Raw genomic sequence first — 26471 nt, 5'->3', positions numbered from 1 at the left:
GAACTTTTCAACCCATTTTTCAACCAAACAACATTTAGTCTGGAATAGCTCATTAATCTGCACTGTACCGTAATCATTCGTAACTTGTGTGTAGCACACTGTCAAAGCATGCTGACACTTTGTTTTGAAAAGGCAATACTTTTTTGGTACATACTTGTATTAGAAACTGTAAGATCTTCAGACTGTTAATCTTGTTATTATTCATTCTGTGATTTTCTGATGTTCCTGATTTAAATCAACATTTGTGCCAATGGGTACCCAAACCTATGCAGCAATGCCACACCCAGCCATGTTCATCGTGAACAATTAATTATTATTAATTAATTGTTCTATTAATGCAAAACAATGGCCAAACAATTGACAGGGTAAAAAGTTGTAACATGCAGTGTTATGTCCTCACCCTTCAAGAACCAAGAGCAGTTTAAAAATTACATCCTCAGTGCCTCAACCACAGAAACTTCACTGTCACACCAGTGCAACATCTCACTAACAATATTGAGCAGATTGCCAGGAGGACACTGCTGAATCACAAATTTCAACCCCAATCTAGACTTGGACCATCCCAATTTACCTGTCGCAGAGATAAGACATTTCTGTCAGGCACGGAGGGCAGACACCGCAACTAACCTTCATAAAAACAGTGGAATGAGCATCATCCTCTTTTTATCTCTTCTCTTTACAATATACCTGAATTAACCTTCCTTCTGACCTCGTCATAATGTATTCTCCCAGAACACGTTGTACATGACAGACTGGCACATGCCTGTCTATTAGATCAGTGTTCTACGCATCCGCACCCTGTAATTACCTGGATGGACTGAGCAGTTGGAGAGATGATCCGGCTGATAACCCAAACGTTCTAAAACTGGCAACTGAAATGTTCTTACTTGTCCACTTTGTGGTTATTCAATGTAGATGAGTATCTACAGGACATATTTAAATAATTATCTCCGACAAATTTCATGAGTCTCTTCACAAGTGAAAATAAAAGAAAAACACTAATTACTTTTAACCAAGAGGTTATGTTTTTTGTTTAGTTTTTCTGTTTTTCACTAGTATAAAATAAAAACTACTGGGCTGATTTATAGGGATGAACGATAATATTAGCATGTCATTTGAATATCAGTACGGCATGCAATCAACATTTCTGCCGATGTTGCAAGTCAGTAACATGACATGTGACACAAACTGGCGAATACATAGTTTTCTCATTTTGCCCAGTGAATGCACACATTTTTAAAATGAAAAAAAATATCCACATGTACCAGCATCAGCAAAAACGAGAAGCACAATACTGGCATATCATGTATGTTTTAAAATCCAATATCGCGGATCCCTGTCGATTTTTATGGAACTTTGTGTAAGATTGCTACATGGGTGAAAGAACAACCCACTGAATAAATGAATTTTGGAGCAGATCCAAATCACAGGTCAGATACACACACTATTCTGTTACATTTCATACACCATTACATCAGCACGATCATCGCCACTGTTGCTGCCAGTTTAGTTCATTTTATGTTTTTATTTTAGGCACATAAACCTACAGAGTTCAGTAGCTCTCCAACTCCAACAGCTGCCTCAGGGTCTTCTTGCTGCTCTCTTGTTTTGCACCTGACTTGTGTAACATCACCTGTAGACTATAACATTATCTTATCTTATATCTAGCTCTGCTTTAGAGAAACATTTCCTAGCATGTAAGTTCATCTCAAAACATTCAGTCTTTATTTCCGTCACAGTGCAGTGCTGCTCTGATGACATGTCGTTGATAGCTGCAGTCTTTTATATTTTCTAGAAGTCTTGGGCTGTCAGACATCTGCTGAAATTCTTCCTTTTAATCTTTCCTGATGTTTTTTTGGAATTTATAAATAAAAGGAAAGGCAGAAAGATAGAAAAAATAACCTTTTAAAAAAAAAGAAGATTTTCTTGAATGAGGCCCAGTGTGTGTTGGCAGAGCTTTTCTTTCAACAGATGTCAGCCCCAGTAAGCTGTAATGCAAAAGATCGACAGCTCTCTCCTCACTGATATCAACATTAAACTTTTCTTCACCTGACTGGACCAGTGCAACACTCCCTCAGCTGTTGCTGGCCGTTTGTCTGATTTTCAAAACTGACATACTGTACATAGCAACAGTCAGGAATGTGGTTAAAAAAAAAAAAAAAATAAAAATCTTCCCAGCTATCCACAGAAATCAATACCTGAATGAATTTGTAGCAAAAAAAAACAAGAACAAAAAAACATTATACATACTTTCTGAACCACATTTCATCTTCTATCTTTGACACCTTATTTCAGGGGCTGTTCACATAGTTTCAACAGGACATGAATCATGTCATTCTCTGAGCCATCACGGCAGACTGACTGATTGGTTTGACACATAAATATCTGGATCAGTTGATTATTCTTGTTTTTCAAGTCTTGATTGTAAAAACTGTGATAATGTAGTCTGTAGGCTGTGTGTGGCAAAAACACCCGAGCAGCCACATTTCCTGCCTTTCCCCAACTGTCCTTGGCTCTGAAGCTCTATGTACTCACTCACAATTAAGCTGCTCTCTTTTTTACCATTTAAGTGCTACAAATGCAAAAATAAAGTTCTTATCATACCAATGATGGCATCCTTGTCTCTGTTCTCCAGCTCTGCAATGGGCACAAAGTCACAGTGCACTGTCGGGACACCCACACCATCATCACATGGCACAATGGATGAATGAGCATGGAGGGTCATCTCGTAGTCATTCTTCAGTGTGTTGTACTGTTTGTTGGCCGCCTTCAGCGTAGCCTTGGAGATGTAGTACACCTACAGAGAATGGGTGAGCAAGGTGCACGGGCATTACAAAATTAGACCAAATCAGACTGGTTATTTCCAGTGACTCTAAAGCAACTATGACTGATAGAATTGTGCGACTGCTTTATTGATCCTGCAAGCTAAATTATTATTACAATACAGCTTCCGCTTGACCAAAACCTCTTGATAAGAATGGAAAAACCTTCAGGTTCAACTAAGATGTGGTGTCATATCAGCCCCATCACTTCTCTAATTCACCAGAAAATAAGAAGCAGCTGAGCTTGAGTCAGCTAAACAGCACAATTTAAACTCAATATGCAAGGCGCGCTTTTTCATTTAGTCTTCCAATTCCCCAATATCCTCTCTCTCTCTCTCTGCCTCAGAGTTTGTCTCTATGGCTCACTTTCCTTCTTCCCTCTATCTCTCTCCCTCTCTCTGATTTACCCCACACAGAGATAGGAGCATGAAACTAATGCGATAAGCATTCTGGCCGCTCATAGACAGTCACACCCACTCACTGTTCTGTCAATACTCAGATCACGAAGGAGGGAGGATTCATTCCTTTATTTATCTATGGAGGGCAGAGGGCACAAATTGGATCTGGGGCTGTGCTGGGAGTCATCGCCAGTGGCTGATACCTCAGTCAGTGTGACTAGCAAAATTATGGCCTGGGTTAATTGAGTTATTAAGTTGTTTGGGCCAGACTGAGTTGAGCAAGAGCTGTAACATGTGTACTACCTGTCTGTAATTGCAAAGGTATACTGGAGCATGCTAAGGGTACATTCTGGGTGTTCGGACTGATGGACGTTTATTTTAGCCCAAACAGCTGTTCTTTCATCTGGCGCTAACTCAGTTTATTTATCTCTCAATGTGTATGCTCCATCTGAGATTTTAACTTTTATTAGTTTAACCATTTAAGCACAATATATACTTAGTATATAGTATATATATGAGCCATGACTCATACATCCTGACAATTACATTTACAGGCAAAAAAAACACTGATTTTAAGCTGCTGAATCCTCACATTAGCTTTGGCCAAACCTTTTTTATATAAAAACTAAAAAAATCACTATAAGGGTATCGCTTCACTACCAACAGAGAGAGGAGTGATTATAGTGTCTCTCAACATACATATGGCATGTTAAGGGTGACTTGAAAAAACCCTAACCTATTCTTTAATAATTTGTACTTCATATTTTGACTCTGTATCGATCACTTCTGCCAAAGCAGAAACTTTATATAAACACATCCTCCATGAACAACACATCCTTCAAGACAGGCAGCCATTTCAGGCACAGAGAAGGCAACCAGAAACAACAGCAAAACGGTGGAAGCATATTAGATTTGACATGTTTTCTCATGCTGTTCGCAACAGCAAGGATACACCCAAATGTCCAATGTACTTCAGTACAATATGACTTAATAAATCCCATCCACAAAATAATACCTCCCTTTGGTTCATTCACTGGCCAGACATCCTGCAGGCAAGAGAGGATTTTGCAAAAAGGTTGACTGGTAACTATTTTATCATTCCCTGAGGCATTGGTTTGAGGTGCTATGTGCAAACAAAACAGATACCTGACACTGAAGATTACTCTGAAGAAGTTTGTGAATTTTTATAGCTTTTAGATATTACTGTTAAAAAAGGCTCTTCAATCAATTTTACCCAATAAATGAAATGGCAACCACATTTAGAACCTCCTTTTGAAACAAGGTGAGTACAAGCGTTTCCTTGCCGCAATTTATCATTTTTAAGTCAAGTTTCCCAGAAACTGTTATCATTTCAAGTGAGGATGTTTATAGGTGAGTGAGATCTGCTTACCTTGCCTTGTTCCACTAGAGAGAAAAACTTGTCCACTTCCTTGTTGAAGGCTGTGATCTTTATTTCTCCCTGTTGATCGGCACATTTCCATTAAACAACATTTCATTTCAAACTGAAAAACAGCCATGCGTAACATATGTTGATATGCATGCACATAACAGATACTCAGGCCTCTCCACTCCTCTACTCACACTCTCATCTGTGATCTCAAAGGAGAAGAGCTTGCCCTCTCCTCTAGAGTTACTCCAGTTGCGGATATTGGACTTGTTGGTGACTCGGGCTCTGATAGTCCACCTTGGGATATACATAACAGACACTTGTAATAACAACTCAACACTTAGAAAACTCATGTCAGCAAAAGTTAACACCACACTATGATGCAAGTTACTTAGGGGGAAAAACATCCCAAAACTTTGACTTCAAAATGCCTGAATGAAAACCAAAATCTAAGCTTTGAAAATGTTTTACATACCTCATTGTCATTCTCTCCCCTGAAGTCATGACAAAAAGTTTTCTTTGACCAATAGACTTATGTGCAACTTAGCCAAAGGAGTTTCAGTCTAAAGGTCACCACAAACTGTAAAGAATGCTGCAGAGACACTTTAAAAAGCTTCCTTTTTTGTTAATGAGCATCCCAACCCAGCTCACATCAGTCACCAACGTGAAATGTATCCGCACTGAAGAACAATTCCCAAGGAAATTGGACGAGTGTCTTTTTCAGTCTTTTTAAAGTTCCATAAAAGAGAAAAAAAAAAACATCCTGCAACTTTCTTTTCAAAGACCGAACTAGGTGTTGTACATCTGCCAACTCCTGGATGCATTTAAAATGTGCTTCTTGTTCTGTTTTTAACAACAGCCAGCCAAGCTCGGCAGTTTATGCAGCAGTGAGCTTTTTGAGTGCGTTGATAATTGTGCAGTAGAGGATATTCATACCATAACTTTGCCTGCAATTAAATCCCCTATCATGAGAGCAGCTGCTGGCCCAGAGTGAACCCCATTCCCTGCTCAATATGGATAAGACTGCTACACCAAGGTTTATGGCAGCCAAAAGCCAATTATAGTCTGCTCTAGATGCTATTACTTAACATTGGGAGAATGGGATGAGAAAGCAACTCAAATGGCCATAAAAAGACCAAGTGCGCATACACAACATCCCAGTTTAATCTACTGTATGTAACGTTTTAGTGTCACACACAGACGCACAGGAACACGCTTTCATTTCACACAAACATACATAGATGAACAACTGTTAAAGCCCACTGTTTTAGACACTGCAGGTAACCCCCCAACTGTAAAGTTAGAACAGTCATCAGTTTATTACAACACCTAGAGGCACACTTATCTTCACAGCATACAATTTGAAAAAGGGCCATGTTATCAGAGCCTGAATATGGAGAAAGAATTGACTGTACTAGACCTGACCTGTACTAAAATCTGGACAAATAAATATCGCTATACAGTTCTCTTGTCTTTCTGTGCCCAACTTGTCTGAGAGAGAGACTTAAGCCAAATGAAGTGATAAGAGGAAAGAAGGAAAATAGCAGTAAAATGAAGCCCTGGAGAAGGTAAAGAAATTGTGAGAGGAAAGGAAGTGGGGGGAAAAAAACAGGGTTGGCCAAATCCCCACCAGGCCAAATAACAGAATGAAAACCTCAGCAGCAGACCATAAAGACCCAGCAGTACCAGCTGTTAAAGTGTCCGTTTCTGAGGCAAGATTGGTCATTTCATTTAATTTCCATGTAGATGGGTTCACTATCATGCACACGCACAAATCCACATAGCCACACAGGCATTTAAACAGAAAAAAATTAATACTCACACATGCATGCACATGCCCAAACACAAACACGCACATTTCCAAACATGCCCTAAAGAGCTGTTCAGAAATGGCAGCAAACAGGGAAGCAAAGTCACAGCATGAGAGGAAATAGTTTAGCTGATGAATGAGCAGAAGGGGGAAAAAAAATCAAAGTGAAATCATACAGGACAGAGTTTGTTTGCAATTTGGCAGGAAATGCATGTTAAATCAGATTCGACGTTGTTAAGCTATTCACTATAAAGTTTAAGTAGTGTTAAAATGATTTTACAGATAATATAGTGTACATCTACAGTATATGAAAACAGGCACACACAGACACACGCACACTCAAACTTACTTGCTTTGGTAGGGGTTGAGGTGAGCAATAGAAATCACGTTTGCTGAAGAACCTGGAGAAGCACTGGTAGCCTTCATGGGTGAAGCCTTCATGGGTGAAGCCTTCATGGGGGAAGCCTTCATGGGGGAAACTTTCATGGGGGAAGCCTTCATGGGGGAAGCCTTCATGGGGGAAGCCTTCATGGGTGAAGCCTTCATGGGTGAAGCCTTCATGGGGGAAACTTTCATGGGGGAAGTCTTCATGGGGGAAGTCTTCATGGGGGAAGTCTTCATGGGTGACTTCCCCACAAACCCTCTTCCATAGCCTCGGGGAGGAGAAGGAGCTCCTGGGAAAAAAGTGAGATCACCATAAGAGCACTCCAAATGAACAAGATGGCAAACTAACAGTGCTGAAAAAAATCTATTAATTAGTTCCTTAGCCAACAGAGACCGACAACAATACTGGTAACTGATGTATAACTTTATCAATTAAAAATATTAAACATTTGTTACTTTTGCCCCATTTTATTTAATTGTAGACTAAATATTTGAGGGGATTCAACTGCTATTTGAGCAAAATAAGTACTGTGAAGATATTAATTTGGGCTCTATGAAATCTGGGTGAGAATTTTCCCCTGTTTTGGGCATTTCTTTTCAGACAATATTTGTGTACAAATAAAAATAATAACAATAGCTGACTTAGACAAATTCATTTGCTGATACTGACACCTAACTGGTGAAGCACTCTCCTTTCGCCGTTAGGCAGTCAAATCCTAATTAAACACTAGTGGTAGTACTGTTATCTCATAAAGTGAGCAGCTGCCAAAATGATAAAACGCCTGAAGAAGTTAAACTCTCCCAAAAAATCTCTGTAGAGTAACTCAGTTCCCTGTTAACATCAGTTTGTGCCAATGAATTAAACTGGGGTTTTCTTCTTGGGTTGCCAATCAATTATTAATTTCATAATTACTGTACTTGTGCCTTTCAGTCATAGAGAAAAAGAATAATTAGGATCAGCTATCAGGACATCAATCTTGTGGACAAGGCACCAGGCCTAAATCGGTAAATACTAATCTTATCCATGCATGCATGTCATGCATCGTGACCATTTCGTTTGATTTTGAGTGAAAGTCTTATATTATAGGTAATTTTTCACAGTTGCTTAAACTAATAAATTCTTAGGTGTGTGCCACCACTAAACTAAAAAAGTTAAAACAATTGTTCAGCTTTTTAACTTTTGTTCAACAGATAACAATGCCAGTCCACTTGAACAGTGCTGACAAGCCCACAGAATCACAAGGTGTTACCTCACCTCCCACAGTAAAGTAGCATCAGCCCCATCAGCAGTGATTCAGGCTAGATAGTTGGCTGTTGTCAAAATTTATTTTATGTAATGCCTCATTTTGGCAGGGATGATCGGCCATATTGAGCAACAGCATTTGAGGGAGGAATTGTTAGGGATAAAAAGATGCAATTCCACAGAGACCACTCCCCTGATTTAAGCTCCTGTTATGGAGCACAACAAACACTCACCTCGATGATACCCTCCTTTGCAGGTGTGTGTGTGTGTGAGAGAGAGAGAGAGAGAGAGAGAGAGAGAGAGAGAGAGAGAGAGAGAGATGAGCAAATTCCTTGGGGAAATCACAGACTGAACAGCTATTTTCAGTCGAGGGGTAATTAACATCAATATTCATACACACGCTAACCGGATGGAGCGGTGGAGGGAAGAAGCTGGTAGCAAAAGAAGAAAATAGGAGATGATAGGTGGGGATTGGTGGACGGAGTGATAAACAGAGAAAAGACAGGAGCACAGAGTTTTATCAAGGATCCTCATTTTTTCTGATTAAGATCAGTATTGAGTACTAATACATAGCCGGTAACGTATTCAACAGCCTCTGTTTGTACTGTAGGAAGAGAGCATGAGAGAAATATATAGCCAAGGAAAAACAAACAATAAATGGAGAAAGTGAAGGAGAAAGCAACTGTGTAGAAATGTGTGTTTATGAGAAAGAAAGAGAGGAAGGGAGGGAAAGAGTTGTGGGGACAAGGAAACCTGCAGAGAATGGTTAGTAATGAATAATGAATATTTTTTTTTAACTGCACTTCAGCAAGTGCAGATCTCTTTCTGGAATTTAAATATCATCCGCAAAACAGTTTGAAGGTAGTCTATTTCAAGGATAGCTGCTGATGAATATTTAAATGGGAACAGAGTCCTGCCAGTGACAACTCCATCATGACCTTTGACTGAAAACCTACTCAAGGGCGATTTTTTGTCAGAATATTAATATTCTAACTCAAAAGTTGATATTTTTTTTTAAGTGAGAGAGTACAGTGTCACTTGAGACTTACAGAGCACACAAGGCATGCTCAAACAATATTAAACGCTTAAAACATTTGGAATTTTGTTCATATGTCATTAATCATTAATCGTTTTTTTTCTTCATCAAGGCCTTTTCTTCTCTGCTCGACGTCCATCTTGGCCTCTTCAGGAAAAATGTCTGTACTCATCAGCTGCTCAGTAGTGGATATTATTATTATTAGTCCTGTTATATTCTGCCTCCTGGAACATTATAGACTTACTCTACCTGCAACCTTTCACTGGCAAATTATTGATTTTATTTTAATGCCCCCTCTTGTCTGTTTTATTCACTCAGTAATAAACACATTTATTTGTCTATTGGTCTTATTTCTGTCATGCTTTGATGCAGCAATAAATCTGTAATTGCTATTGGAGCTGTTTAAAACTCGTTTTTATTTTAACACACTACGGGGCAGTCGAGCTGTTGTGTGTCATGAGCAGTACCTGTCTCATATAAATGATGCTGGTGCGAGTAACAGTTGTTAGAGTTTTTCAGTTATTTTTTCTTTTTCTTTTGTTTTTAATTTTTGTTTTCAAACCAGTATTTTCTGAGTTGGTTTGCTTGATAGAGTTTAGTTTTTATTGTTTAACAATGTTCAGTTTATTTATTTTATAGTTTATTTTGTATTAGTTTCAGCACTAGATTTAGTTTTTCTATTTTATAAGACTGGGGCTATTTGTCAGGGATAAGATTTAAGATGTTCAGAATAGGTATTGCAGTACAAACACACCACTTTGCGACGGCAATCAACTCACAGCCATGCAGACATCTCAGTCTCAATAAACAAACGCATCAAAGCCTCCTCATGCTTGACGTGCTGACAAATTTGACCAAAATGACAAAGACAAAAGCTGAAGACATTTCCAGTACACACCAATCAGCCACAACATTAAAGCCACTGACAGGTGAAGGGAATAATATTAATCATATATTTACATTGCAATGTTCTGTGGGGAAACATTGGGTTCTGGCAATCATGTGGGTGTTCTCTGACACACACCACCCACCCAAACATTCCAACATTGCAGACCAAATACCCCCCACAACCCCAACCTTTTTTTCCATCAGCAGCCTCGCCCTAGCTGAACAATGTAGCTCATCACATTTCGAAAACAGCTCAGGCATGTCTCAAGGACCACTACAAGACCACTGCAGATTTCCCAGATCCCAACCTCATAAAGAATCTGTGGGATGCACCGGAATAAGCTGAATCCACCCTCCCACCTGGCGGCATTAAAAACATGAGACTCATTTTTTTCACTTTACCTGTCAGTGGTTTTAATGTTGTTGCTGATTGATGTATTTTTGTCTTTTATTTTTATATCACTTAACTAAAATGTATTATTTCACGCATTGTTTCAGAGTTTTAGTTATCTATAATAACCTTGGAGTGAGAAAGGATTTCTTGTTTGGTAAATACAATTCCTCGTTCCTTGCATCCCCTCACATCTTAGCTTTCACTTGCATCCCTGCTGGAAGGAGCCAGGACAGGAGGAAGAGATACGAGACAAGGGAGCAAGGATGCATAATAGCAAAATGGAAGCACCCATGGATTGAGTGTGTTTCTCAAGGACTGTAATGTCTTCAAGGCTTGAACTCAATTTTAGTTTTACAATTTAATTAAAAAGTTTGGTCTAGACCTGCTCTAATTGGTAAGTGTCATGTGATAACTTTTGTTGTGAATTGGCGCTATATAAGTAAACTGAATTGAAACTGAACTGAACTCAGACCTTCTAATAAAACAGCAGGCTCCTTCCTCATCACGTCGCCCACACCTCATTGGAAACAATTTGTGGCATTCAGCAGTTTTGTTGAAACACACAAATTTGACAACTTACTGAAAAGGCAAAAATACTGAATACTAATCAAACACTTGGCCACCTTCAGTGGGAGTAAATATTCTGAGACTTCATGCATAAAGCTTGTTTTTGGCTCTAAAGACAGGACCATTTCATCAACAGGACAATTAAATAGAGCAGCAGGTTTTCTCTATCTGGCGGGATCTCTGAGGTAAAATGATTCAAAGGAGAGAACGAGGAAAGCGTCTGATGAAACACTCAATGCAGCATCTCATCTTTGCTAAGTCAAATTAGTTGACTTTCTCGCTCTCCTGTAGCGTCTGTGCATCGCTACAAGGGAATTCAGTCCACAACAAAATATTCATGAAGCCATGAACTGGAGGAGCCATCGGCCCACACAAGCTCCCTCAGTCACAACACACACACACAGACACACACCTACACATGCACAAACACAGAATATATACCAAGCACTCATTATCCACCCACACAGTTACATCCTCCACTGAGAAGGACTATCGCTGTGTTTCTGCCACATAACAAAAATCAATGTCAACGCTGAGAGCAGCTGGTGGTATGAAACAAAGGCTAAACTAATAAAAGAATATCCAATAAAACATGGTCTACTTTAGGCGTGATACATGCATTAGTGGCAGCCATTTTGGCAGAAAACCAAGCATCATTTGGAGTCCTTATTCTGTTTTAAAATTCTAGATGGTGGTAAAACAGTGCAAAGTGAGAGTTATGGTCTCCACAAGCTGCAGTGGCCGGTGGGCAACAACATAGTTTCCTGCTCTGATAGCAGAGTAGTAAATATGACAAAAGAGCACAATGTCAATGGGGTACTTAAGCTGAAGGAACTTACATTAATTTAGCACTTTCTGTGCCTTCCTTTGACTGCTTAAAAACCACCCTACACCTTGTGATCGCGCTTCATCTAGTTCTTAACCCACACTCAGACTACAGCCTTTGAAGACTCAACTGAGTGAAAACCAGAATTTACTTTTCAGTCCATAGTGCTTGTTAAAATGTGGGGTGGTAAATAAGATTGAAAAATGAAAAACAAAAGACTGTTGGCCCAAAATACAGCGGTGGAGAAAAACAATCATTGAGAGGACTTCAAATCTTTCAAATCTCCATCAGCAGTGTTCTCTCAAAGGGTACATGGCTCCCTCTGTCGGTGAGATGAGGGTTTGTCAAATGATTCACATTTTCTCTACATCAAATTTATCCCCAATTCTGAAAATCTCTTGTTAATTTGAAACTACTATTTGATTCTAACCACAGTGCAACACACTGATGACTGTTGTAAACAATCAACAAAATATCATGTTGTTGTTATGGTGAACTCTTAAGACTCAACAACTCATCATCCAACTGAGAAACATTTCACAAAGCCCAAAGTTATGATGAATTAGGTATTACTTGAAAATTATCCCTACTCAACTGCAGAAGAATACAATTACTTTCAACTTACAAAACTCTTTTGAGTCTGAGCAAAGCACTAATTCTCAGTTCATCTAACTTGGCTAAATGAAGAAATTAGGACTTGTTTATAAGCGCGAGATATTTAATTGTTGTAATCTCTTCAGCAATTAAGTAGCCTTACTTTCTTTGACATGTAATATCCATGCACTTGAGGGCCTCAGAGTACACTATTTAACTGAGTTCAGACATCACTGTCTTCTATGCAATGACTTCGGATCGCACCCATATATATCTTTAGTACTACTGTTAATACCCCATGTGGTTTAAAAATAAAACTAGACTAGACTGTGATATCCATGCTAAACTCTGTCTGCACTGTATTTAATCTGCATCAGCCTAATGCTACCCATTTGTACACGGAAAGCAAAGATTTAGCCGTTTTATAGTCTGACTACAGCTGGAGTGTCAGATTGTCAGCAACAAGAAAAACTAATTCTGCCATGGCAGGTGACTAGTGAGCAAAAATAGTCTTGGATTTGTCCCGGTCAAAAAACGGTGATAGAGATAATGTATCAGTAATGAAAAAGCAGGTTTATTATTATCATAGCACATTTAATTGTCATAGCATTCATGTATAATGACTAAGAGCATAATTACATGTAACGAAGAATGAAATTAAAAACAAAACGACAAGGAACTCACTGCTGTTCTTCTTATAGGAGGGTCCAGGTTCTGCAGCAGATGGAGGGGAAACTGAGAGGGAGGTACTAGTTGAGGGTGAATCGTGTGGAGATGATGTTTTACCTGTAAGTTAAGCAAACACCATGATGGACCTGCAGAAGCAGTTTATTGCCAGTTCAAGCTTCATTAACGCGCAATCTAAAGAAACATACCATCTTTATTATATGGAGTGGGATTTCCAATCTTTCCTCCAGTTTCCTCAGCTGACTGCAATACTGTCATGTCCAACACAGTGAACACGACCCTGGGACACAAGAAGAAGAAAGTTAAAACAAGGCCTAAGGAGATTACATGCAGAAAACAAAGAAAAAAAGAGTGGGGGTACAATGTATGGAAACAAAAATGAAAGCACATACCTGCCATCTGACAATGTGGTGCTCATGGTCTTCTTCACCTGACAGACACAATTAGGTACCAAGAGGTTTTCTTCTGGCAAATTGTTTAACTGTGTGGCCAGCAGAAAGGCTATACACACACACACATACACATACACAATACAGTCATGTACATCATAGAAAATCACTGGTAGATAGACAAATCTGAGACCAAGATTTTCTTAGCGCTATAGTTGTTCTTCATCACATTACCATAGCTGGACTCAACATGTTATGTTTGTCAACAACAGTGCATGTGTACTTCTGCAAACCAAACCCACAATTTTTCAGGCTACTTGAAGATACTCACAGGACAAAGAGTGCTGACCGTCACTCATCATGAGTCGGAATCGGGGAGGACCAGACATATTAGAAATCTGACGGATGTTCTGACAAACAGAGGGGAGAAGATTTTACAAACAAACAAATTAGTTTGTTTTCACATTCATCCTGAATTTATACATTGTAGTGTAGCAGTGCACATAGATTCAAAATAAACTTTCCAGTGAAGCAGGAGACATCTTTTGTCAACATATTTACATATTCAGTCTGGATTTTGACTGTTTGGCAATTATTCTAATCAGATTATTTTTACATGACTTAAACGATTTCTGGAGAGAATCTGTTAAAGTTCAGCCTGGTCTAACTAGGATTGTACCTACATCACACACTTCTAGTCAAGAAGGTCAAGACAACTCCTTAACTTACCATAAGCTGCAGCACGGGATTGTTCACCAGGGAGCCTCTGGACAGGGCCTAAACAACAACACACATGAAGTTGAAAGTATCTCCAGCTTGACCCATCCTGCTCCATCACATTACCATGCTGTTAAAGTAAAGGCCCATCATCTGGTGACTGACGAAGTGAGAATCATTCTGCGCAGACCCTAGCCGGTAAGCATCAGTGGATAAACTGTTCTGGACTAGATTAGACTGTCCTGTTCTTTCTATCAACTCTCTTGATTCCAAATAATTAAGAAAAATTGACCAAACTGTTGTCTAACCTCATAAGCAATCCCCTGTTTTGCGTCATTATTCAAACAATGACGCAGAACAGAAATCTGAACTTATTTGGCCACATAAACTTACAACAACAACATCAACAAAGTTTAAACAATCTGATCTTTTAATAGTATTGTTAATGGAGCTGTGACATTAAATCTCGTTAGCTTCCTGTGATAGCACCTGCAGCTAGTAGCGCTACATTACTAAATGCCAGCCCCAAGAAAACGACTTGACGTCAAAGAAAAGGGTAATTTAGTAATACACTTTCTTTGCTTACTTCAATTGCCCCCTGTGTAAGTTTTATACTCATGTCTTGGCCAAAGTGGTTTCCAAAGCCAGGAGACAGATTTCTCAGACGTGGTCAAGTTAAAAATATAGAACTTATCGCGAGAGAAGCCAGACAAACGATACTTTCGCAACAGCTGAACGAAATACATCGGATACAATACATTTATGTTTTCAAAATAAAGAACCAAATTTAGTCGGGCTATTGTAATTGGAGTGAGAAATGTAAAGACACCAGATGAAAAGTAAAGATAGTTGAAAACAAAGGCGCAAATGGTGCATGAACAAATCATTTTAAGATTTAAGACATGGATCACTGAGAATCGTGGCAGGCATTTTACATATAGCCAGATACTCGGCAGTGTAATTTATAGTAGGTGTCTTGTGAAAATCAAGTATTAAAAAACGCCTTTCACGCTCTAATGCGATAGCCTTGTTTTAAACCCGATGGCAATGCATTATAGAGATATTCCGATTGGTTTTGAGAAGCTAACCTCATGCTGGATTTTTCCTGGATAGCCATGAGTCGAGACGTATACCTTTTATTTTGAAGGTCAAAGTCGGAAACTGTTTTTTTTTATTACGGAAAATTGATAGTAGTTCTCTAGATTTCATACTGCGATCTGGCGAGAAACGGACCCATAACAAACTCAAATTTAACTTCCGGTCCCCATGTGGTTGTGTTGTGGTCCATGATGGATCTTCCGTGCGTCCAGTGGCAAGAGCATGTTGCACAGAAATGGATCGGACTCGACCCCGAGTTAAAGGAACATTTTACATCCCTGCTTGAAATAGATGACATTTTTAAATGCAGTCTAACTCTGACAACGTGAGTTGCTAGCTTACTTCTGTGGATTGTGCTTGTGAGTTTCCTGCGTCTATCTGATAAATCAGAGACCACTCTTTATTATTTAAATCTGAGATGTCTTAGGTTCGTGAACTATTCAACTTACGTATGGGACATGAACTTATTTTTGATTGGACCAATTAAATCCCAGTTTTCCTGCTACTGGAGAATGTTTTGAACACAGAGGCACTAATCTAGTAGATGATAGGAAAAGTTTATCTGTAATTTGTAATGGTCTCCATCTCTTATCTCATCTCCATGTCTTATAGGCAAGATGATCTGGACTTTCTGCAGTCGATCTCTGCAGGGTACTCTGTACAGAAGGACACAGAGCAAGCAGCCAAATGCAGGGAGCGGGGCAACTCCAGCTTCAAGACCAGAGACTACACTGCAGCTGCTCTGCACTATTCACAGGTGAAGGGGAAAATGTGCTATTGCTCCTCACGAGCCAGACAATAGAAAAAACTTCAACCTACAATAATATAAAATTATATGAAAGGGCACCATTCCATTCAAAATGCTAGTCTCCTTCTGGTTATGTATAATTTTTATCTTACATTTTTATATAACATATTATAAAATAACACTGATATTATCTTTTATTTTTCCTTTAGTGTTTTACTTTATTTTGTAGTCATAAGATCGTACTGAATGGAATTTTTAATGTAGTAGTAGTCCTGATGCAAAACACAAGTTGCAGTATTCATCAGATAAAGATGAATATGCATACAATATTTCTGTTAATTTGTTCACAATTACAAATACTGTAAATATAAAGTGTTTAAAATTTTGAGATTATATAAACAGTACATAGCAGTATTCTTTAGACAAGATATTCCTCTCATTCCTAATTAATATGCATCAACGTTCAGCTTCTTTGTCTCCTGTCATGACAGGGCGTTTGTTTTGCTCCCCTACATTCTGAGCAGCTGTCTCTGTGCTATGCCAACCGCTCTGCTGCGCTCTACCATCTGCAGCACTACCAGGTAAGTTGGCGCCATCTTCAGCAATTTAATAATGAGGTCGTGCTGTACTTGGTGGTATCATTGGAACCTGTTATTAGCCAGTTCTGCTTCTTATTCGATGACTAAAAATGGGCCTGTGAATGTTCAAAAGATTTTCTCCTTCTGTGAGCAGTTTGAACAGCACTTGACTGCAGGAATCCTGTAGGGAATATTGATTCTTATTTTGTAATTACATGGAAACATTACCATCACATGTTTAACATGCTGTTTATACTCAAGTTCATACAAATAATAGGTGATTTGTAAGAGCGCATAAATGTGAAAATGATTTGTACTAATGTCACAGGATTTATGGGAAAGCCATTTTATCACTTAAGTTGAACTTTTTGCACAGATCACTGGCATTGAGATACATTATTTACCAGCCACTGCTGATGCCACTCCTCACTTACTGTACTAAATAGTAGCTAATATTCCCTTCTCAGCCTTCTCAGGTCAGCATATCTAGCACTGATTTTAGACCTGCTCTTAGTTCTACACTTGTGTCAACATTTTAAACACAAAACACTGTTGTAAATAAGTTAATAAAATGTCAGTCACCTTTATGTTTTGCTCGCCATCTTTGACTCACACTCAAGTGTTTCTGTTTTCCCTCAGGAATCCCTTGATGACATCGACCAAGCTCTAAAGAACAACTATCCTTCTCATCTTTTGCACAAACTAGAGGAGCGTCGCACACAGTGCCTCAAGCATCTCTCTGCAGGTCAAAAGGCAAAAGAGGATTATCACAATCCTGCCTCAAAAAATCATAAAGGCCCTGACGGAGAAGGACCTCTCACGGTTGGGATTTGTCCTCAAGCTGTTGTTGCCTTCTGCCTGGAGAAAGGTCGACACCTGGTGGCTACAGAGAAAATTGCAGCTGGGGAGGCCATCCTCAGTGACAGGCCCTACAGCTGTGTGCTTATACCAGGGATGAAGGAGGTGAAAGGGAAGGGAGCAAGACCGGACATGGCGAGAGTAGCATCATTTGGCATGGAGCACAGGCGCTGTCACAGGTGTTTGACTGAAACACTGCGTCCTGTGGCGTGCAAAGGGTGTAGTTACAGCCGATACTGTTCAGCTTCCTGTCAGAGAGATGCCTGGGAAGAACATCACTGCTGGGAGTGTCCACTGGGAGCAGAACTGATGGTGATGGGAGTGATGTCACAGCTCGCTCTGAGAGTAACACTGAAGGCGGGGTTAAAAAACATCCAAATGGCCAGGGATCCAAGCGGAGACAAGCACACAAAGCTAAAGCCAGGATGTCATTCTTCATATTATGGCAACTCTTACCTGAGCGTGTTTCACCTGCTGCACCATCTAAATCGCCACAGCCCTGGTCTGCGTTTCCTTTGTGCAGTTACTCTGACAGTGCTCTACCTTAAGATCAGCAAGACAGGACTTCCACTTGCATCCTGGGACCTCAGTGGACCCTCAGGGCCAAACAGCTACTCACCAGACAAGGAGGGATGTGAGAGCTCGGAGCTATGGCTGCTGGGAAGTGCAGCTCTGAAGCACATGTTGCAGCTGAGGTGTAACGCGCAGGCAATCATCACGCTGCAGGATACAGGTGATTCAGATTTCAGAAGAACTCACGACTGAATCTCAAAGTCAGAAACATGAAAGCAGTTTGTTCCTTCTTTTAATCTAAAGTGTTATATCAATGCAGAGAATCAGTAGGAAAAAAAGATGGATGACACAACTGCAAATGCATGCATGACAGTAGTTTCTGTTGGTCCAGGTGTGACGTAACTGCACAACTCAAACATATTTTCAGAGGAACATTTGCAGTGGAGTTCTATTAGCCAATGAATTTTGTGCATTTTTGCTCATAAATTACTTTTAATGCTCATGAGTTGCACAGTAACCCCTTTTTTCTCTTGCATCTCACAGGAGCAGCAAACTCACCAGTGCAGTCCAGCAGAGAAATCCGCATTGCTACAGCAATATTTCCGACTCTTAGTCTTCTCAATCACTCCTGCTGTCCCAACACCAGCCTGATGTTCTGCACTGGAACCGGTGCTGATTCCACTGGTCCAGAACTGTCTGTAGACCTCAGTGAGGGTGTAGCTGAGGACAAAGGCGCAGCCCGCGGGGTCACAGTAACTGTCAGAGCAGCCAAAGTTATCACCCCTGGACAAGAGATCCTGCACTGCTATGGTAAGACAATCATTATTGTTATGTTATTTTGCATTTTATGCCTTTGTGCAACAGCCATTATGTTTTCGGGTTGCCCATGCATGCATCCATTCATCCATTCTCATAAACATGATATCTGAGGAAGACGTAGAGGAAATTTACTCAGATTTAGTACAAATATCTACTTGGACTCAAAGATGAACTGATTCACTTCTGGATGTCAAAGACTAGAGATTTTCTGTCCACCTTGAAGCTGTGCTGATTGGACAGATCTTCTTTGCTGGCGACACTTTCGTATTTGAAGCACTGCAGTCCACCACAAACTTGGTGGTTTTAGTGATATTGATCCTCTGGTGGATGTCATTGCGTGACACGATGAAACTCTCCATCAGTCACTACATATACTGTATAAGTCTAGACAGACATGGATATAAATTGTAACTTGTGCGCTGATGCATTCGACCACCAGGTGGTAATTCTAGTTTGAGTTAAGGCTTATGCTGTCGTGCTACTCTGTCCTTGCTCGCTCAGGTCCCCACAGCAGCAGGATGGCGACCCAAGAGCGCCAGCGTCTCCTGCAGGAACAGTACTACTTCCTGTGTCAGTGTGAGGCCTGTACTGTGCAGCAGCCGGAGCAGGAGGAGGAGCGTACTGAAGACAGACAGCAGTGGTTGGGTGCTGGAGGCCATCTACATGAGTCTGGTCTCCTGTGTGGAAAGTGCAAAGGATCTCTCAAGGTGTTCATTAGTGTTGTAGTGGATTGTTTTTTATAATTATACATGGGTAATTGCAACACTTATTTATGAATTCCTCTTTCCGTATTAATCTTACTCTTCTTCCATTTTGTGAGTTTTCAGAAAAGCGGTGAGGACAGTGGAAAAGGATTTATGTGTTTGCAGTCATCCTGTGGTCATCGCATGTCTTCATCTGCAGTGAACCACAAGCTGCAGGAGATCAGGGCCGACCTGGAGAAGGCTGTGGACCTCATGGAGAGAGACAGACCAGGTTATTTTGATACAGTATGCAGACACAATAATGTATGTATGTGTCATCTTGTTTCGTCGTCATGTTATTCTTCTGCTCTGTCCTCTCTCAGATGAGGCTCTGAGACTGTTGAGAAGGACCCCCTGTCAGTCTGGACTGATCCTCGCAGAGTCACACCCACTGCAGGGCGAGCTGGCAGATGCAACAGCCAGGGCATATGCCACAATGGGTGAGAAGAGTAGTATATGAGTATTTGCAGATGAGCTTTGTGGCCATAGACAATTTTTCAATATGATATCACAACTCAAAATACTTTCTAATTGTAGAAAAAAACATTTAATTTAAGGAAGAACTGTCAATGTACCACTGACAGCAGTGGTTTGTCACTAACAGGTATATAATGTAACATGCATGTATGAAAAGGGTCAAGTAACAGCATTGACTTTGTGTGTATTTCAGCAGACATAACAAAACACTGATGACTATAGTAACAATGTGGCAGTGGAAGGCTTAATTTTAGGTCAGAAATAAGCATCCTAACTGTACTGCAGCAGTATTCATGTTGTGAGAACCAGCTAAAAAGCTTCATAATATCAACTTTAATTTCAGATATGTAGCTAAAGCCAAGAAACCAGTGAGTGTCAGAGTAATGATGGTGACTCTTATTTCTACTTAGTCATGACATGAGTTTTGCTCAGTTAAAATTTTTCAGTCAACAGCTTCTTTTTTTTCCCCCACTGTTGGTGTAGGTGACTGGAACAATGCAGCCTCCCATTTGGAGCGAAGCACTGTAGCCATTGGCTCCCAGTATGGAGAAGACAGCATTGAACTGGGTCGTCAGCTCTTTAAATTAGCCCAGCTACATTTTAATGGGTGAGCGAGTTGTACAGACAGTGAGAAAAGTTTGGTTCTCAGGGTACAGTACTGCTAACTGCACTAATAAGTCCAAGTCCTACTGTTTTATGAGTCTTACTGACATTATTAGTAGAAATAACAGCTCTGCCTTGCTGTCTTTCTCCTCTCCTTCTCCCAGAGGTGCCAGAGGCCCAGCCCTCTCTGTCATCCCCAAGGTCAAACACCTCCTCCGCCTTCACTGTGGCCCTCACTGTCATGAATTACAGGAGCTGCAAGCTATGGAGGACTGTCTACGAGGGTAGTCAAGAGCCGAAAACTTTACAGTGTAATAACCGATTAAAAAAACTGATTAAAATCTGTGAAATTTTCTTAGTGTCTCCACATGTAATAAAAAAGCTGATGTGTTGTTTATAAGCACTGTGTGTATACATACAGGTACTTTGATACGCGCTATGTAAGTATGCTATTTTAGAAGTGACGTGAGTTTGCACAGCTACCAAATGGCCACAGGTATACATGTAGTTAATTGTGTCTCTCTGACCTCTTGGTGTCAAAATGTATACATCAATAATTTCAATTTCATGCTTCAGTGGTGGTCTTACAGTGTGACGCAACTTATCCGACAGGTACTTGCAGGTTACATGTACTTCTCTAAATGAGACTAAAGTAAATGTGTACATTTTTTATGACTGTGGTTAAGAAATGGTTTCCACTCCAGCAAGTAAATCAATCTATATGATCTGCAAATACCCTCGGCTACTATACACACATATAGGTAGCCCTCTGACCTTTAGGTGGCAGCAGTTATCCACTGACAAATTTAATTTCATGCTTCGATGGCTGGAAAGCAAGCTCTGACTCTTGAGCCTACAGTACCCATCCCATGTCCTCCAAGACCTCTATATGTTCAATTTAAGTCTTTATGAGCACATCAAATTATTATATTAAAGGGTTTTTGTTGTTGTTTCCCCCTCATCACAACTTGTAATCAGTAAGTGACCCTCTATGATGATGATGGGGAATAGTTTATGAGTTCCACATAAACAAATGAAAAATAAGAGGTCCTTTCACTGTGGGCACTGCTGTTTAGGTTCATTAGTTTTTAGAGATGAAAGACAGCTCCTGTTGAGCAAAGACAATAAAATCTTGATCCCAGCTGGAACTCCTGAGGCATCTGCCAGTTAGACGTCACTAGTATCTGGAGGGTAGCCAATCCGACAGACGTGGACAGGTACTTACTTACAGGAAGTCAAGGTCAAGTAAAAAAAAAAAAAACCTCAGAGAGGCAGCTGGTGAAATCAGCTGAGGAGTCGTGTAAGGGTGAAGTCAAAAGGCTACATGGGGCAGGCTCATGCTGATTACTGCTGTGACAAAACTGCTGCAGGTCCAGGAACAAAGTCATTCCTGAATCACTGGAATTATACAGGTCTCAACTTTGAGTCGGAAAAATAAGACAGCGTAGCAGGGATCAAGTCTTTGTTGAACTCAGACACTGGCAGAAGTATTTGCCACATTTGCTTGAAAAATGTATTAAACAGGAAAGTGTTGTCAACCTTTAATAAGTCACCAATTTATTTCAACTCCCACGTGGGATTGGCCAAGTGATTGACAGAATATTTAATATTAAAGTCATAAAATCTAATTAAAGTCAAAAACAAGTGCCTGAAACAGAAACCACCATATCCAAAATCAAGTTTTCTATGATCCAAGATTATTTTATTTTGTTCTTTGTTATTAATGATATTTTATCCTATTTTAATTTTGCACATTTGCTATAAAGTAGATAGATATAAATCACAATGACTGAACTATGCAAATGTTGAGTCAGTGTCGTCTCTGCTAGCAAATTTCACATTCAGATGAACGTGATACAATAATTCTTCTCACTGCTCAGATCTCTCTTTTGTGCAGTTTGACCTCTAATGAGATACTATATATTAGCATAATGTTAACATAATGTTACAGCAGGAAAGTCAGTGGTGTAGCTTAAAATGTGCAAATGAAGAGCCAGAGATAACACAAAGTGATACAGCTCACTATGGGAGATGTTCACTAATGTAGCTTAACATCCCCTAATGCGGAGCGTCTGATAACACATAATCCGACATATAATAAAGCTACACTATTTGAATGTTAAAATCCAGTTATATCCCAAATATACTTGTAAAAGAGTAGTGTCATATTCATAAAATGTATTGATCATTTATCAGGTTCCAGTTGTTGGATCTGCCTTTGCATTACCCACACAAAATCTGTCTGTTTGAAGGCCTAAAAGTCACACAAACTGCTTATTCGTGTTCTCTGAGATATTTCTGTTTGTTTGCTTGTTTTTGTAAGCTAAGCCATGTGTGCCTCTATATCAGTCAGGAGCTCAAGCAGAAGATGTAAGCTCATGTTCAAAAGGAAAAAGCACAAGCAAACTAAAATGAATCTGAAGTAGCGAGGAGGAAGGAGCATTAGGGGAAAAAAACAAACACAGCCAGCATGAATTAGATGGCAGACATCTCCATGCTTCTCCACTATCAGATCACAAGTTCCTTATTTGACTGTCCAGTGCCATTTGAGGCCATTTCCAGTGGCTGTGATCTTGGGCTTATCAGATGTCTCATTATACATAATGCAATCAAAACTGGCCAGACCACAAAACAAAAAGCTGTCGTCTGTGTATTCAATAACAAGGCCTGCGTCAATATCTGTAACACAGACCAACAGAGTTCCTAACAGCCGAGTTGACCTGACTCAACGTGTCTCCAGTAAGCCGCTGGTCATCAGCATTACAGCCACCCCTGCATGAATTATACACACAGCTGTAACCATAACAATGAACTCTGACCTTCAGGGTGAAGCGGTGGCTGGAAAAGTAAAGTGAAATATAACTGTGAAGTCCCCACCTGGCACACACTTAAAGTTGTTCTACTGAAATCATCAGAATCATTACAAGCTGCCTCTTTCTCCACTTGGAGCAAACAGCAAACTTTTCTAACTAATAACTATATAATAATATATATGTATACACACACACACACACACATATATATATAATAACTATACTACTAACTATAACTATCGGGTATGATGATGAGGGCCAAAATACAAAGGCAAACTGAAATTCTTTCCTGATTAAGGCACTAAAAGAAAAGTTAGGGGATCAGCTGTTCAAAATGCATTAACGCTGACCATAAATTTAAATAAAAGTTGAAACAGTTAGGACAGTTCACTCTGAACCACAAATGTGAACATGCTGGTGGTCAGGGGATTGCCAAAGCCAGCGGGGTTCATGGGAACCACGAAAGTCTGCACACAATTCTGACTGGTAATCCATCCAGTAGCTCTTGAGCAGTTTTTGTCTGGATCAGAATCATGGTCAGTCCATAGAGCCATGCACTGCTAAAAACAATGGTCAACATGTTTTGTTTGGTTTTATTGTTGTTGTTTTTTTTTTTTGAGGGGGGGGGGGGGGGGGGGGGGGGGGGTGTTTGGGGGGTTTTTTGGTTTTTGATTTTTGGCTTTGGAGTTCAGTTTTCTGGCTTCACTGTCAGTTTACCTGCCCAATAGACAAGCAGAAGCTCAATACTTAAAATCACTGCTCTGTCTCCACTAGAGCACAGAGGTCCAGCTCAGAAAAACCAAGAAGACAAATAAAACCAAAAGGCAAGTGTTGCTGTCATGCTGAAACTGTTCACCTTTAACCTCTTCATCATATTTTTACAGCTTTAATGGTTTCGGATGGCTGTTAGTCGTGATCATAGTTTCCTTTCAGCTTGGTACTTGCACAGTAACAATCCCATTTACCTCCTTTTCACCACTTATCCATCAACCTGCACTTCAAATCCTCCCAGACAAGACCCTGTGGAGGGTCTCATGTTCACCCTTACTGCTCAAAAGAATCCCATCTTCCTCCCATCCTGATAGTTACATGAGACCCTCACTCTGCACACTGAGAGCTCCGACCCCCTCAAGCGCTCCAGTGTCTGCAGCTGGCTTTAAGTGGATTTGTTCCTTTAGTCAGCCTCCTCGATGCTCCATCTTTCAGCTCCACTATCCACTGCAGAGGACATCTGATATATGATGCAGAGGACGGTAATGTGGCCAGTGCTCATGTAAAAATAAAATCCCCATCACTCTCTCAAACAGGCAAGGTTAATACAGACCATTATGGAAATGGCTGACAATAAATAATAGTCATTCAAGACTGAATGTAAGATTGAAAGATTCTGATTGTTCTTGGTTTCTGCTGGACCAAAAATAGAAACATTCATTAGTTTTTGCTCACACTTGCGGGCTATAATTTCAACATCCAAATTATGATTAGAAAGAGAGAGAAACGCTTTGTGGGTTGAATGAGAATCACGATCTATGTGTCTGAGGGCTGGTGTAATTTTGTCTGCAGAGGAGGGGGAGGGGGGCTTTCTAAATTTGGCACATGTGCGTGAGAGGTGTGTATACTACTGGACAAGGTGAGGGTCAGCTGGGCCGGGAAGCCCTTCAGCAATCACTCTCCGAAAACAATTCACCTTTCTGGAACACAGTCACACACCTATGACTAAGCAGCTTGATCTACGCAAGGTTACAGTTTGATTGGCACTCCTGCATTTTTAGCTGTGCTGGTGTAGCAGCTCTGAGGACGGTGGATCCATCAGCCACTTTGGTCCTGACTCAAATATTCTTGTTAAATAGTGGATGAATTGCCATTAAACTTTACGCAAATATTCATGGTTCCCAGAGGATGGATTCTGTTCATACTCTGGTGACTCCATGAGTTTTTCTCTATTGCCACCAGCACGTCAAAGTTTTCAGTTATTTTGCGAAATGTCTCGATCGTATCAGACAATCTGTCTTAATGACTTTTATATAGTGCCATCATGAGATTGATATTTCTGTTTTTAAAGGCTCAGTGTGTAGGATTTATTAGCTGAAATCAAACATTATATTCATAACTAGGTTTTTGTTATTGTAAAATCACCTGTTTTTATCTTGGAACGATCTTTTTATATATACAGAGGGAGATCCTCTTCCACTGAGCCTGGTTTCTACAGAAGCCAAGAACACTGGCTACTTTTGCATTTTCCCAGTTTGAGTGGCCACTGTACGGGGAGGGAGAGTCTATTCAGCTGATTGCAATGTGCAACCACAGTGCAAGATGCCGCTAAACCCTACAAACTGGACCTTATACTGAAATGTCACAACAGCTATAGGATAGTTTACTATTAATTTTCATACATGCATTTGTGTGCCCCCTAAGATGAATTACATGAGCTTTGTGATCCTTTGAGCTTTAATCTACGAACACGATCTGGTCAAGTGTTTATTGCCAAATATTTGTTCAATACTTCGGTTTCTCAACAAATACCTACAAAACTAAACAAACATTCCCATCAGCCTCAGTTTGTGTTTAGCACTAATTAGCAAATGTTAGCATGCTGACATGCTGAAATTTGACAATCATGGCACACACCTGCTCAGCATCAGAATGTTAGTGTCATTGTTATGATCATGCATGCGGTGATCATGTATGAAGTTAGCATTTAGCTCAAGGCAGTGGCACTGTGCAGCCTCACAGAGCTGTTAGCATGGTTGCAGACTTTTAGTCTAGTTTTTGTTTGAAAGTTTGGGAGGTTAAGTAGGACCTTTCTTATATCAGCGGATTCTTGTCAATTAAAGTGAAATTTTTATTTTGCATAATTTTAATTTCATTTAGAGTTTCCATTCACAAACTCTGTGGAAAAATGCTTTCTCCTGTCCCTGGACGCACTTGTGATGTTCCTAGATATGAACGCTGAATATTGCTGACATTATTCATCCAGCTCCAGGGAGTAGTAACCCAGGTGACATACTTCAAACCTCAAAAAGCAAATAAAAAACATTTAGTAGAAAGTCGCCCTTGGGGAAATTTATTTATTTACTCA

At 40.0% G+C, this 26471-nt stretch overlaps 2 protein-coding genes across 3 annotated transcripts in view; one reads left to right on the top strand and one right to left on the bottom strand.

Annotated features, from left to right (window-relative positions):
- The window catches only part of LOC124070654 (replication protein A 70 kDa DNA-binding subunit-like), a 36270-nt gene extending 21391 nt beyond the window's left edge, over positions 1–14879 (bottom strand). The window contains exons 1-11 of one of the 2 annotated variants that reach the window (XM_046410754.1): positions 14729–14879; positions 14155–14202; positions 13757–13835; positions 13429–13537; positions 13225–13316; positions 13034–13135; positions 8278–8292; positions 6767–7091; positions 4802–4904; positions 4611–4679; positions 2605–2797 (exon numbers count right to left, since the gene is read on the bottom strand). In XM_046410754.1, coding sequence (XP_046266710.1) covers positions 2605–2797; positions 4611–4679; positions 4802–4904; positions 6767–7091; positions 8278–8292; positions 13034–13135; positions 13225–13316; positions 13429–13537; positions 13757–13835; positions 14155–14202; positions 14729–14761 — 1168 coding nt within the window. In that variant the 5' untranslated portion in view covers positions 14762–14879. The remainder of the gene's footprint in view (positions 1–2604; positions 2798–4610; positions 4680–4801; positions 4905–6766; positions 7092–8277; positions 8293–13033; positions 13136–13224; positions 13317–13428; positions 13538–13756; positions 13836–14154; positions 14203–14728) is intronic. The other variant, XM_046410755.1, reaches the window with a different exon arrangement.
- Positions 14880–15346: 467 nt separating this feature from the next.
- smyd4 (SET and MYND domain containing 4) lies at positions 15347–21282 on the top strand. The gene is made up of 10 exons (XM_046411519.1): positions 15347–15565; positions 15853–15997; positions 16480–16569; positions 17206–18157; positions 18481–18747; positions 19258–19463; positions 19584–19731; positions 19823–19939; positions 20460–20583; positions 20744–21282. The coding sequence occupies exons 1-10, from the start codon at positions 15429–15431 to the stop codon at positions 20865–20867; spliced, it is 2310 nt and encodes a 769-aa protein (XP_046267475.1). The 5' UTR covers positions 15347–15428; the 3' UTR covers positions 20868–21282.
- Positions 21283–26471: the final 5189 nt, after the last annotated feature.

Source organism: Scatophagus argus, chromosome 14 (assembly GCF_020382885.2).
Source record: "Scatophagus argus isolate fScaArg1 chromosome 14, fScaArg1.pri, whole genome shotgun sequence".
NCBI lineage: Eukaryota > Metazoa > Chordata > Actinopteri > Scatophagidae > Scatophagus > Scatophagus argus.
Note: the sequence above shows the minus strand (reverse complement) of the source record. Positions and strands in the feature narration are given on the sequence as shown.

Coding starts and splice junctions, on each gene's coding strand:
- smyd4 (XM_046411519.1), top strand. CDS start 15,429: ATGATGGATCTTCCGTGCGTCCAGTGGCAAGAGCATGTTGCACAGAAA. Junction 19,940..20,459: donor CAGGGCATATGCCACAATGG/GTGAGAAGAGTA, acceptor CTGTTGGTGTAG/GTGACTGGAACAATGCAGCC. Junction 20,584..20,743: donor GCCCAGCTACATTTTAATGG/GTGAGCGAGTTG, acceptor TCCTTCTCCCAG/AGGTGCCAGAGGCCCAGCCC.